The 14,964-nt window shown below is 45.9% G+C and overlaps 1 protein-coding gene across 1 annotated transcript in view; it reads right to left on the bottom strand.

The window, feature by feature from the left end:
* Positions 1-14,667, bottom strand: part of LOC138352408 (uncharacterized) — a 62,495-nt gene extending 47,828 nt beyond the window's left edge. The window contains exon 1 of the mRNA XM_069304894.1: positions 14,453-14,667. Coding sequence (XP_069160995.1) covers positions 14,453-14,667 — 215 coding nt within the window. The remainder of the gene's footprint in view (positions 1-14,452) is intronic.
* Between the last annotated feature and the right edge of the window lie 297 nt (positions 14,668-14,964).

Raw genomic sequence — 14,964 nt, 5'->3', positions numbered from 1 at the left:
ACTCCATACACAGTTTCAAGTGTAGATATGATAGAGCCCAATAGGCTCAGGAACCTGTACACCTGCTGATTGACAGTTGAGAGACGGGACCAAAGAGCCAGAACTCAACCCCTGCAAGCACAAATAGGTGAGTACAACTAGGTGAGTACACACACACACACACAGGGGCCTCACACAGGTGAGGCCCCTGTGTGTGTGAAACCCCTGATTGACAGTTGAAAGGCGGGACGAAACAGCCAGAGCTCAACCCCCGCTAGCACAAATAGGTGAGTTCACACACACACAGGGGCCCAAACTTGATGACACACGCCCCAACAGACAACGAACCATCAATCTTGCCTGTACAGGTATCGACGTGTCGGACCTTAATGATATAACTGAATGGGAATTCAATTCATGCACTAAAGAAGGGAAAATCAACTGCTCCTGGAGAGGATGGTATTACTTACAGTCTACTGAGATTAGTCTCACACGTACCAGGTAATCCACTATTAGTATTGTACAGAATGAGTTTACGTGAAGGAGTATTACCTGATGCTTGGACAGAGAGTGTCATTGTTCCCATCCCCAAAGCACACTCAGATAATTACAGACCCATATCTCTAACATCGTGTGTTTGTAAAGTGCTTGAACGTATTGTTCTTAACCGACTCATGTATCGTATACAGGGGCACCTGTCACCCCAACTGTTTGGATTTATGCCTGGGCTCAGTACACAACACTGTTTTGCTGAATACTTCGCACATATTGAAGCTTCCCTTCAAACAGTCTCATCGACATAGCAGCAGCTTTTGATACAGCAAACAGAGAAATCATACTGGAACAGCTTGCCGTGCTGGGAATACAAGGAAAATTACTGAAATGGATAAAGGGTTATTTGTCTAATCGAACAGCACATGTTTTTGTTTAATGGTGTTAAAAGCACAGAGAGCAAACACTTTGAACTGGAACTCCACAAGGAGGGGTCCTCAGCCCCTTGTTGTTCAACGTTCTGATGCATAAACTTATTAAAGATCTTCCAACTAATAATGAAGACACTTGTCATTTGTTATGCTGATGATATATGTTTACAGGCTGCTCCGAGCCTAGAATGCAAGTTCTGCTCGACGCTTTTGCTACTTGAGCTGAGGAATGTGGCCTCCTTATCTCTGTACAGAAAACTCGTGCCCTCATTCCGTGTGGTATTCCACCACCCAATTACCATATAGATGGGCGAGCACTTGAGAACTGCGAATCTTACAGATACCTTTTGGTGTCCCCATTAACGACCCTGGGTACCTTTCTTCTCTCAAGAGGAGACTGGGAGAGATTAAAGCCCTTGCGGGTCCTTGTTGGTGTCAATCATGGAATCAACGTGAGACTTTGCTAGAATGTTTTATGTGTCATTATACGCCCTGTGATTGACTACAATGCTCTACATCTCACACTGTATACTGACAAAGAGCTGAAATGCCTTGAAACCTTGCAAAATGAAGCTATGCGTCTCATCCTTGGGGCTCCAATGTCCACGAGAATAGTTAATATGAGAGCAGAGTTAAAATTACCTACCATAAGTGAGAGAATTTTGTCTATTAGCACAGTTTTCGGCGTGAAGGCATTGAGTAGATCTAGACAACGCATGAAGTTTCAAGCTAAACTTTCTAATATGCTGCACTCACCAGAGGTCTATAGAAGAAGAACGAAATCTGATTATATATTTTGGTTCTACAAGGTAGCCAACTCCATCAAAATATTAAATATATACCCAATTCAATTAATGATTAATCAACCAATTACTCCATGGGATAACTGGGATCTATCAGTTGATTTTGTAAATGCGCCCAAGAAAGACAGTGTGCACTCTACATTATTAAAACAATTAACACTGAAGAGCATCACTGAAAGTACTCAGAGTATGGGTAACGATGTGTATCACTGCTATACCGACGGCTCTGTAGAAGAAGGTGGACGATGTACCGGATGTGCATGTAACATATTTGAACAATCTTCTCTCGTACATACAGCAATGAAGCGCGTCAATGACTGGGCAAGTACAACTCAAACCGAACTTGCAGGCATATTCCTTGCCACTGAATTTTTAAAAGACAAAGGCAGTGGACTTATATATTGTGACTCGCAGAGTGCACTCCTGGCATTGAACGCACATAGTAGTGACACCCAGAAAATAGTCAGTGATGTTCGAAGGAATGTTTTAGCTGCTAAAGACAACAGATTTGAAATTAAATTCCTATGGATACCATCACATGTTGGCATCTCAAGGCATGACACTGTTGATGTGCTTGCAAAGACAGCCTGTAGAAAACCAGTGGTAGAAATTGATATGGGTGTTTCATTAGCAGTGACAAAGAGAATACTTAAACAAATATCTAATGAAGATCTCACAGACCTAACAAATTCACAAAGACCGGAAAGTTGTAGCATTAAATATTTTGATAGATATCGTGAGGAGACTTTCATATATGGGACTAATAGAACAAGAACCCGGCAATGTGATGTTATAGTGGCCAGAATACGCCTGGGATATAGACGTATCTGGCAGCTTTTTCAAAACCCAAATGTCGACTACACAATGTGTCAACTTTTTGAAAGAGAAAACATTTTATTGTAGAATGTCCCATATTGACTGACTTTCGCCCTCCTGGGCTAAGGTATGCTGAACTGTGTAATTACTATATGAGTACTGGAACACTTGATGATATATGGGACTTGTACCATGATTTACCATGTAATGTTACAATTATACAATGTATGTATGTGATGTAACTATTTAACCTTAGCTTGTAAAAGCACCTTCATCGCCTTCAGTGATAAGTGCTTAATTGCACACTAGTTTCTCTATCAGCTATCTCACCCCGTCGGAGTAAAAGAGACAAATGTATGTGAAGCATGTGTGTGTATATATGTATGTATACATGTATGTATATATGTATATGTACGTATGTGTGTGTGTGTGTGTGTGTGTGTGTGTGTGTGTGTGTGTGTGTGTGTGTGTGTGTGTGTGTGTGTGTGTGTGTGTGTGTGTGTGTGTGTGTCTGTGTCTGTATATGTTGTGTATAAATTATATATGGAAGCTGATCAGAATTACATTTCACCTTTTGTAAATGCACATTAATGACACATCGAACACTTTATGTAGGACATACGTAAATCTGTGTATCTATGTATTTACGTATGTAGGTTAGCTTAGCATTTTAAGAGCACCGAATCACCTTCTGTGGTTGAGTGTTCAATAAACCCTTGAACTATAGTACACAGAACTATAGAAAACTTGGACAGAAGAAAATGTATATATGCTGCTTAGCATTGTAAATGTGTGGCCACGTCTGTGGTAGAAAATAATAATAATAATAAAATAATAATAAACAGGGGCCTTTCTAGAGGCCTCGTAGCCTGGTGGATAGTGCGCAGGACTCGTAATTCTGAGGCGCGGGTTCGATTCCCGCACGAGGCAGAAACAAATGGGCAAAGTTTTCTTTCACCCTGAATGCCCCTGTTACCTAGCAGTAAATAGGTATCTGGGAGTTAGTCTAGTCAGCTGTCTCAGGCTGCTTCCTGGGGTGTGTGTGTGGTGTGGGAAAAAAAGTAGTTAGTAAACAGTTGATTGACAGTTGAGAGGCGGGCGAAAGAGCAAAGCTCAACCCCCGCAAACATAACTATGTGAATACAACTAGGTGAATACACACACACACACACACACACACACACACACACAAGAGAAGGGTGGGCGGACTGCATTTTTTGGACTGTCGGAAAGCCTTTGACACAGTTCCCCATAAAAGGTTGATGCATAGCTGGAGAAACAGGCAGGAGTAACTGGTAGGGCGCTCGAGTGGATAAGGGAGTACCTAAACAATAGGAAGCAGAGAGTTACAGTGAGGCGTGAGACCTCAGACTGGCGTGAAGTTACCAGTGAAGTCCCACAGGGCTCTGTACTTGGACCTATCCTCTTTCTGATATACGTAAATGATCTCCCAGAGGGTATAGACTTACTCCTCTCAATGTTTGCTGACGACGCTAAAATTATGAGAAGGATTAAGGCAGAGGAGGACAGCTTGAGGCTTCAAGAAGACCTGGACAAGCTGCAGGAATGGTCGAACAAATGGCTGTTAGAGTTTAACCCAGGCAAATGTAATGTAATGAAGATAGGGGTAGGAAGTAGGAGACCAGATACAAGGTACCATTTGGGAGATGAAATACTTCAAGAGTCAGAGAGAAAGACCTGGGGGTTGATATCACGCCAGACCTGTCCCCTGAAGCTCATATCAAGAGGATATCGGCAGCAGCATATGCCAGGTTGGCTAACATGAGAACGGCCTTTAGAAACTTGTGTAAGGAATCTTTCAGAACATTATATACCACATATGTCAGACCAATCCTGGAGTATGCGGCTTCAGCATGGAGTCCATATCTAGTCAAGCATAAGACTAAAATGGAAAAGGTTCAAAGGTTTGCCACCAGACTAGTACCCGAGCTGAGACGTATGAGCTACGAGAAGAGACTACGGGAATTAAACCTCACTTCGTTGGAAGAGAGAAGAGTTAGGGGGGGACATGATCACCACATTCAAGATTCTCAAGGGAATCGACAGGATTGATAAAGACAGGCTGTTTAACACAAGGGGCACACGCACTAGGGACACAGGTGGAAAATGAGTGCCCAAATGAGCTACAGAGATATTAGAAAGAACTTTTTTAGTGTCAGAGTGGTTGACAAATGGAATGCATTAGGAAGTGGTGTGCTGGAGGCTGACTTCATACACAGTTTCAAGTGTAGATATGATAGAGCCCAATAGGCTCAGGAACCTGTACACCTGTGATTGACAGTTGAGAGGCGGGACCAAAGATCCAGAGCTCAACCCCCCGCAAGCACAACTAGGTGAGTACACACACACACACACACACACACACACACACACACACACAAACCTGGTCAAAGGTTTGCCACCAGACTAGTACCCGAGCTGAGAGGTATGAGCTACGAGGAGAGACTACGGGAATTAAACCTCACTTCGCTGGAAGACAGAAGAGTTAGGGGGGGACATGATCACCACATTCAGATTCTGAAGGGGATTGATAGGGTAGATAAAGACAGTCTATTTAACACAAGGGGAACACGCACAAGGGGACACAGGTGGAAACTGAGTGCCCAAATGAGCCACAGAGATATTAGAAAGAACTTTTTTAGTGTCAGAGTGGTTGACAAATGGAATGCATTAGGAAGTGATGTGGTGGAGGCTGACTCCATACACAGTTCAAGTGTAGATATGACAGAGCCCGATAGGCTCAGGAATCTGTACACCTGTTGATTGACGGTTGAGAGGCGGGACCAAAGAGCCAGAGCTCAACCCCCGCAAACACAACTAGGTGAGTACAACTAGGTGAGTACACACACATATGTTGGCCAACATCAGAACTGCCTTCAGAAACCTGTGTAAGGAATCAATCAGAACCTTATATACCACATATGTAAGACCAATCCTGGAGTATGCAGCCCAGGCATGGAGCCCGTACCTTGTCAAGCACAAGGCGAAGCTTGAAAAAGTTCAGAGATATGCCACTAGGCTAGTCCCAGAACCAAGAGGCATGAGTTACGAGGAAAGGCTGCGAAAGTTACCAGCCCAGAAAAAAAAGAAAGGCGAGTTACTCCCTTCTCTTCCAGAGAGAGAGAGAGAGAGAGAGAGGGAGGGAGAGAGAGATACAGTGTGAGTGAGACAGAGGGAGGGAGAGAGTGGTTGACAGAGAGAGAGAGAGAGAGAGAGAGAGAGAGAGAGAGAGAGAGAGAGAAAGATAGAGAGAGAGAGAGAGAGAGAGAGAGAGAGAGAGAGAGAGAGAGAGAGAGAGAGAGAGAGAGAGAGAGAGAGAGAGAGAGAGAGAGAGAGAGAGAGAGAGAGAGGGAGGGAGAGAGAGATACAGTGTGAGTGAGACAGAGGGAGGGAGAGAGTGGTTGAGAGAGAGAGAGAGAGAGAGAGAGAGAGAGAGAGAGAGAGAGAGAGAGAGAGAGAGAGAGAGAGAGAGAGAGAGAGAGAGAGAGAGAGAGATAGAGAGAGAGAGAGAGAGAGAGAGAGAAGAGAGAGAGAGAGAGAGAGAGAGAGAGAGAAGAGAGAGAGAAGAGAGAGAGAGAGAGAGAGAGAGAGAGAGAGAGAGAGAGAGAGAGTGTGTGTGTGTGTGTGTGGAAGGGAGCTCATGAGGGAGAAGTATAGTCACCTCTTGCTAGGTTGTCAAATCCTATTTGTGATGTGCGTATGTGTGTGTGTGTGTGTGTACTCCCCTATTTGTGCTTCCGGGGGTTGAGCTTTGGCTCTTTGGTTCCGCCTCTGAACTGTCAATCAACTGGTGTACTATAGCCTCCTGAGCCTATTGGCTCTATCATATCTACATTTGAAACTGTGTATGGAGTCAGCCTCCACCACATCACTGCCTAATGCATTTCATCTGTTAACTACTCTGACACTGAAAAAGTTCCTTCTAACGTCCCTGTGGCTCATGTGGGTACTCAGTTTCCACCTGTGTCCCCTTGTTCGCGTCCCACCGGTGTTGAATAGTTTATTCTTGTTTACCCGGTCGATTCCTCTGAGGATTTTGTACGTTATGATCATGTCTCCCCTTACTCTTCTGTCTTCCAGTGTCGTAAGGTGCATTTCCCGCAGCCTTTCCTCGTAACTCATGCCTCTTAGTTCTGGGACTAGTCTAGTGGCATACCTCTGGACTTTTTCCAGCTTCGTCTTGTGCGTTGCCATAGCGCGCATACAAGCCAAAGGTGACGTTATTTTTAAGAGGACGGGTTGCAAGACAAGGTACGGGCTCCATGCTGGGGCCGCATACTCCAGGATTGGTCTTACATATGTAGTGTACAAGATTTTGAATGAGTCCTTACACAGGTTCCTGAACGCTGTTCTGATGTTAGCCAGCCTTGCATATGCCGCAGACGTTATTCTTTTATGTGGGCTTCAGAAGACAGGTTTGGTGTGATATCAACTCCTAGATCTTTCTTTCTGTCCGTTTCATTAAGTACTTCATCTCCTATTCTGTATCCGGTGTCTGGCGTCCTGTTTCCACTGCCTAGTTTCATTACTTTGCATTTACTCGGGTTGAATTTCAACAGCCATTTGTTGGACCATTCACCCAGCATGTCTAGGTCATCTTGTAGCCTCCTATTATCATCCTCTGTTTCAATCCTCCTCATATTTTTTGCATCATCAGCAAACATTGAGAGAAACGAATCTATATCCTCTGGGAGATCATTTACGTATATCAGAAACAGTATAGTTCCAAGGACTGACCCCTGCGGGACTCCACTTGTAACGTCTCGCCAATCTGAGACCTCACTTCTCACACAGACTCGTTGTCACCTGTTGCTTAGGTACTCCCTTATCCAATGGAGTACCTTCCCTTTCACTCCAGCCTGCATCTCCAGCTTTTTCACTAGCCTCTTGTGTGGTACTGTATCAAAGGATTTCTGACAATCCAAAAATATGTAGTCTGCCCACCCTTCTCTTTCTTGCCTTATTTTTGTTGCCTGGTCGTAGAATTCAAGTAACCCTGTGAGGCAGGACCTGCCATCCCTGAACCCATGTTGATGCTGTGTTACAAAGTTCTTTCACTCCAGATGCTCCACTAACTTTCTTCACACAATCTTCTCCATCAGCTTGCATGGTATGCAGGTTAGGGACACTGGCCTGTAGTTCAGTGCCTCCTGTCTATCCCCTTTCTTGAATATCGGGGCTACATTAGCTGCTTTCCAAATATCTGGCAGTTCCCCTGTTGCCAGTGATTTGTTATACACTATGGAGAGTGGTAGGCACAGTTCTTTTGCTCCTTCCTTTAGTATCCAAGGGGAGATTCCATCTGGGCCTATAGCCTTTGTCACATCCAACTCTAGTAAACATTTCCTTACTTCCCCGCTGGTAATCTCAAACTCTTCCAGTGGTTCCTGGTTAGCTTTTCCCGCTCTTAACTCTGGAATTCCTCCTTGCTCTAAGGTGAAGACCTCCTGGAATTTCTTATTCAGTTCCTCACACACTTCCTTGTCGTTTGTAGTGAATCCTTCTGCCCCTATCCTTAATTTCATAACCTGTTCCTTTACTGTTGTTTTTCTCCTAATGTGGCTATGCAGCAATTTAGGCCGAGTCTTTTCCTTGCTTGCGATGTCATTTTCATATTGTCTTTCTGCCTCTCTTCTCATCCTGACATATTCATTCCTGGCATTCTGGTATCTTTCTCTGCTCTCCAGTTTCCTGCAATTCCTATAGTTTCTCCATGCCCTTTTACTTTGCTGCTTAGCTAGCCTACATCTCTGATTAAACCATGGGTTTCTTATCTACATTTCACTGTTTTCCTTTTGGACTGGGACAAACTTCTTTGCTGTGTCCTTGCACTTCAGCGTGATGTAGTCCATCATATATTGGGCCGTCTTTCCCCTGAGCTCTGTTTCCCATGCTATATCTGTTAGAAATTTTCTTATCTCCTCATAGTTTCCCTTTCGGTATGCTAACCTTTTGGTTTCGGTATCCCTCCTCGAGTTCAATAACCCTTCTTCAATCAGGTACTCAAACACCAGTACACTGTGGTCGCTCAATCCTACTTGGTCTTCAAAACCGATTTCTCTTATGTAGGATTCGTTCAGAGTGAAGACTAGGTCGAGTCTCGCTGGTTCGTTATTGCTTCTCATCCTTGTGGATTCTCTGACATGCTGGGTTAAAAAGTTTTTAGTCACCACCTCCAATAGTTTGGCTCTCCATGTATCCTCGCCTCCATGTGGTTCCTTGTTCTCCCAGTCAATCCTTTCGTGATTGAAGTCCCCATGATGAGCAGGTGGGATCTATTTCTACAGACAGCAGAGGCTGCCCTCTCAATTATAGTGTTAACTGCCATGTTGTTGTTTTCATACTCTTGACTGGGTCTTCTGTCATTTGGTGGAGGGTTGTATATTACTGCTACTACTATTCTTGGTCCTTCCATTGTCATGGTGCCTGCTATGTAGTCTCTGAACCCCTCACAGCCCGGGATAGCCATCTCCTTAAAACTCCATTCCTTTCTCATGAGTAGGGCCACTCCGCCTCCTCCTCTACCTTCTCTCTCTTTCCTTATTACTGTATACTCCTGGGGAAACACATCATTCGTTATGATTCCAGTGAGTTTTGTTTCAGTGAGTCCGATTACATCTGGGTTCACTTCTTGTGCTCCTTCTCTTAGTTCACTTGTCTTGCTTGTGATCCCATCTATGTTTGAGTACATCACCCTGAAACTGACTTTCTTCTGTTACTCCTCTGGGGGGGGGACCTGTGGGATCTGGGGTGAGTGGGAGCTAAGAGGATCTGGTACAGGAAGAATAGTGGAGGAGGGAGGGCTTGGGGGGGTGGGGGAGAGGGGAAGGGGTAGGGGAGTGGGTGAGAGGGGGAGGGTAGGGGGGAGAGTGAGAGGGGGAGGGTTGGGGGAAGAGTGAGAGGGGGAGGGTTGGGGGGGTAAGAGGAGGAGGGTTGGGGAAGCATGGGTGGAGGAGAGGCTTTGGGGGATAGGGGAGATGGGGGGGGGGCTTGGTGGGCAGAAAAAGGGGGAGGGCTTGGGGGTCATTGGGGGAAAAGGAGGGCTGAAGTGGGTGAGGAAGAGGGGAGGGTTTAGGGGAGTGGTGGAGAAGGGAAGACTTAGGTGGGGTGTGAGAGTGGGGGGCTTAGGGGGGGTGGGGAGAACGGAGGGCTTGGGGGTGGAAGCGATGGGAGGGCATGTGGGAGTAGGGAGGGCTTGGGGGAAGGGGAGAAGGGAGGTCCTGGGGAGAGGGGTGATTGGGAGGAGGGGGGTGGGAGGGGGGAGGGTGCCCTAGGTGGGTACTTGGTGGGGGGCTGACAGGGGATGGGGCAGGTTGAGTGTCTGTTGGATAGAATGTGGGGGTGGTGCCCTACTCCCTGTGGCTGTTGCACTGTTTGAGGAGGGTTCCCCCACTCCCCTCTGGCATTGTAGGGTTCGGGGTTGTGGTTCTCTGATTCCTTTCTCTCTCTCGCTGCGTTCCTTCCTCGCGTCTGCTGCTTTCTTTCTGTCTTCCCTTGTCATATCCCTCTGCAGGAATACTTTTTTGAACTTCTGAACATTTGCTAGATGGCTGCTCCTTGCAAACAGTTCCTCTTTTGTGATTTCGCTCATGAATACCACCTTTATCATTCGGTCTCTGTCCTTGTACTTTCCAAGCCTGAATTTTTTTTTCAACATTTGGACAGTTCCCTGTGTGTGTGTGTGTGTATGTGTGTGTGTGTGTGTGTGTGTGTGTGTGTGTGTGTGTGTGTGTGTATGTGTGTGTGTGTGTGTGTGTGTGTGTGTGTGTGTGTGTGTGTGTATGTGTGTGTGTGTGTGTGTGTGTGTGTGTGTGTGTGTGTGTGTGTGTGTGTGTGTGTGTGTGTGTGTTTGCGTGTGTGTGTGTACTCACCTAATTGTGCTTACAGGGGTTGAGCTCTGGCTCTTTGGTCCTGCCTCTCAACCGTTAATCAACAGGTGTACAGGTTCCTGAGCCTATTGGGCTCTATCATATCTACACTTGAAACTGTGTATGGAGTCAGCCTGCACCACATCACTTCCTAATGCATTCCATTTGTCAACCACTCTGACACTAAAAAAGTTCGTTCTAATATCTCTGTGGCTCATTTAGGCACTGAGTTTCCACCTGTATCCCCTAGTGCATGTGCCCCTTGTGTTAAATAGCCTGTCTTTATCTACCCTATCGATTCCCCTGAGAATCTTGAATGTGGTGATCATGTCCCCCTTAACTTTTCTGTCTTCCAACGAAGTGAGGTTTAATTCCCGTAGTCTCTCCTCGTAGCTCATATCTCTCAGCTCGGGTACTAGTCTGGTGGTAAACCTTTGAATCTTTTCCAGTTTAGTCCTATGCTTGACTAGATATGGACTAAATGCTGCAGCCACATACTCCAGGATTGGTCTGACATATGTGGTATATAATGTTCTGAAAGATTCCTTACACAAGTTTCTAAAGGCCGTTCTTATGTTAGCCAACCTGGCATATGCTGCTGATGTTATCCTCTTGATATGAGCTTCAGGAGACCAATCTGGCGTGATATCAATCCCCAGGTTTTTCTCTCTGACTCTTGAAGTATTTCATCTCCCAAACGATACCTTGTATCTGGTCTCCTGCTCCCTACCCCTATCTTCATTACATTACATTTGCTTGGGTTAAACTCTAACAACCATTTGTTTGACAATTCCTGCAGCTTGTCCAGGTCTTCTTGAAGCTTCAAGCAGTCCTCCTCTTTCTTAATCCTTCTCATAATTTCAGCGTCCTCAGCAAACATTAAGAGGAATGAGTCTATACCCTCCAGGAGATCGTTTAAGTATATCAGAAACAGGATAGGACCGAGTACAGAGCCCTGTGGGACTCCACTGGTGACTTCACGCCAATCTGAGGTCTCACGCCTCACTGTAACTCTCTGCTTCCTATTGCTTAGGTACTCCCTTATCCACTGGAGCGCCCTACCAGTTACTCCTGCCTGTTTCTCCAGCTTATGCATCAGCCTTTTATGGGGTACTGTGTCAAAGGCTTTCCGACAGTCCAAAATAATGCAGTTCCCCCATCCTTCTCTTTCTTGCTTAATTTTTGTAATCTGATCGTAGAATTCTATTAAGCCTGTAAGGCAAGATTTACCCTCCCTGAACCCATGTTGATGGGTTGTCACGAAGTCTCTTCTCTCCAGATGTGTTACTAGGTTTTTTCTCACAATCTTCTCCATCACCTTGCATGGTATGCAAGTTAAGGACACTGGCCTGTAGTTCAGTGCCTCTTGTCTGTCGCCCTTTTTGTATACTGTGAATACATTAGCCGTCTTCCATATTTCTGGTAGGTCTCTCGTTTCCAGTGACCTACTATACACTATGGAGAGTGGCAAGCAAAGTGCTCCTGAACACTCTTTCAATACCCATGGTGAGATTCCTTCTAGCCCAACAGCTTTTCTCACGTCCAGCTCCAATAGGTGCTTCTTGGCCTCATCTCTTGTAATTTCGAACCCTTCCAAGGTCGCCTGGTTTGCTGCCACCTCTCCTAGCGCCGTGACCTCTCCTTGTTCTATTGTAAAGACCTCCTGAAACCTTTTGTTGAGTTCTTCACACACCTCTTTGTCATTCTCTGTGGACCTGTCCTCACCTATCCTAAGTTTCATCACCTGTTCCTTCACTGTTGTCTTCCCCGTGATGTGACTGTGTAGTTGCTTAGGTTCGGTCTTTTCTTTGTTAACGATATCATTTTCATACCTTTTCTCAGCTGCTCTTCTCACACTAACATACTCGTTCCTGGTTCTCTGGTATCTCTCTCTACTTCCTGGTGTTCTGTTATTATGGAAGTTCCTCCATGCCCTTTTGTTCAGCTTCTTTGCTTTCATACATTCCCTATTAAATCACGGATTCTCCTTTTGCTTCTCGGTTTTTTCCAGTCGGGCCGGGATAAACCTGCTTTCAGCCTTCTGACACTTTTGGGTGACATAGTCCATCATGTCTTGTACGGACTTGGTTCTGAGTTCTGTGTCCCATTGTATATCCCTTAGGAATTTGTTCATCTCCTCATAGTTTCCCTTTAGGTATGTCAGCCCTTTGTTTCCCAGTTCTTTTTTGGGGGAGATAATTCCTAGCTCAACTAGGTACTCACTGCTCAATACACTATGATCACTCATTCCCAAGGGGGCTTCCAACTTAACTTCCCTTATATCTAACTCATTTAGGGTAAATATCAGATCAAGCAAAGCTGGTTCATATTCTCCTCTCAGTCTTGTAGGTACCTTGACGTTTTGACTTAGAAAGTTTGTTGTTGCCACGTCCTGCAGCTTAGCTCTCCATGTGTCTGGTCCTCCATGTGGGTCTCTGTTCCCCAAAATCTTCCCATGGTTGAAATCTCTCATGATTAGTAGTTTGGATCCGTTCCTGCTAGCCACAGAAGCTGCTCTCTCTATTATATTGATGGTGGTCATATTGTTTCTATCATATTTCTGTCTGGGTCTTCTGTCATTCGGTGGGGGGTTATATATGACTACTACTATAATTTTCTGTCCTCCAGTTCCTATGGTGCCTGATATGTATTCACAGAGACCTTCACAGTTCTAATTAACCATCTCTTCAAAACTCCAACCTTTTCATATCAGCAAAGCTACACCACCTCCTCCTCTCCTTTCTCTCTCTTTCCTCACTACATAATAGTCCTGTGGAAACACTGCATTTGTTATGGTTTTCGTTCGCCTTGTTTCTGTGAGTGCTATTATGTCTGGGTTTTCTTCTAGTGCCCATTCTCCGAGTTCACTTATTTTATTTGTAATCTCATCTATGTTAGTGTACATTGCCTTGAAGCTCACTTTCTTCTGTTCAGTTTCTTGTCCCCTTCTTGGAGAGCGTTCTGCTGGTGAAGAAAGCTGTTCCCTGGGTGAGAAGATCTGTGAGGTGGTTTGCAGGGTCTCAGAAGATTTTGAGGAGGGGGTGGGGGTTCAAGGGAAGGGAAGACAGGTAGGGTGTGGGTTAAGGAGATAGGGGGACATGGAGGATACGGGGTGAGGGGAAGGAGGGATAGTGAGAGTATGGGATGAAGGGGGAGGGAGGACAGGGGGGGAAAAGGCGGGAGGGGGGACTTGGTGGAAATGGAGGAGGGGTGACAGGGTCAGAGTGGGGGAGGAGGGAGGGAGGGTTGGGTGAGCATTTGGGTGGGGGCAGGTAAGGTGAGGGGAAGGGAGTATTTCTATGCAGAGGGAGGTGGTTATCTTGAGATGATTTTGGGGCTTTTAGTGTCCCCGTGGCCCGGTCTTCGACCAGGCCTCCACCCCCAGGAAGCAGCCTGTGACAGCTGACTAACACCCAGGTACCTATTTTACTGCTAGGTAACAGGGGCATAGGGTGAAACAAACTCTGCCCATTGTTTCTCGCCGGCGCCTGGAATCGAACCCAGGACCACAGGATCACAAGTCCAGTGTGCTGTCCGCTCGGCCGACCAGCTCCCTAACCGGCTCAACCGTGGTGGTGTTGCCCTCCCCTCTGGTGTTGCTGGGATGCTGGTTGTGGGTTTCCCTCTTGTCTCTGGGACTGTTGTGTTGGGGGCTGCGATTTCCTGGTTTACTCCTCTCTCCCTGCGGTTCCTCCTTGCCTCTGCTTCCCTGTCTCTCTCCTCCCTCGTCCTGTCCCTCTGCAGGAATACTTTTTTGTATTCCTCCACATACTGCAGATGACTCTTCCTTTCTAGAATAACCTCCTTCGTGGACTCATTTGTAAACACCACCTTTACCAGTCGGTTTTTGTCCTTGTTGTACCAGCCCAACCTGAAAACCTTCTCAATGTTTTGTTCAGTCCCTTCCATCTGTAACCCCATCAGTATCCCATGTACTGCCTCTCTGTCCCTGCTATTCCATTCCTGCCTATTGGATCCTTCCTGTTCTTTGATGCCTACAACTACCACTGATCTTTTTCTTTCAAGCAGCTGACTGGTGCACCTTGCTGCTTCCTGCAAGGTAGCTGCTTGCATGGCTATCTCCCTCACTGTGTCCATTGCTTTTAAGCTCTTTCTCAGTTTTTCTGCAAATGTCTCAGGTACAGAGGCATTTCCTTCCAATGCAACATTCCCACCTTCCCTCTGGATGATGATCTGATGCTCGGCCTCTTTATTTTTCTCTGTGAGGGATTTGATCTCCTCCCTTGCTGATGTCATCTCACTTTGCAGGTTGCTAATTGTAATCCTCATTTCATGTATCTCCCTCCTGAATTCCTCCAAAACTTGGGTTAACATTTCCTTCGTTTGGTCACTTTGATTATTCCCTGTGTCCCTGTTGCGTCCTCCTGCCATTTTGTCCCTTTCCCTCATATGTTTTGATAGGGTTAGGCAGGGGGGTGCAGAGAGGGGGGCTGAGAGAGAGAGAGAGAGAGAGAGAGAGAGAGAGAGAGAGAGAGAGAGAGAGAGAGAGAGAGAGAGAGAGAGAGAGAGAGAGAGAGAGAGAGAGAGAGAGAG

This window comes from Procambarus clarkii, chromosome 53 (genome assembly GCF_040958095.1).
Source record: "Procambarus clarkii isolate CNS0578487 chromosome 53, FALCON_Pclarkii_2.0, whole genome shotgun sequence".
Lineage (NCBI taxonomy): Eukaryota > Metazoa > Arthropoda > Malacostraca > Decapoda > Cambaridae > Procambarus > Procambarus clarkii.
The sequence above is the reverse complement of the archived record's forward strand: the minus strand, read 5'-3'. Positions and strand labels throughout refer to the sequence as shown.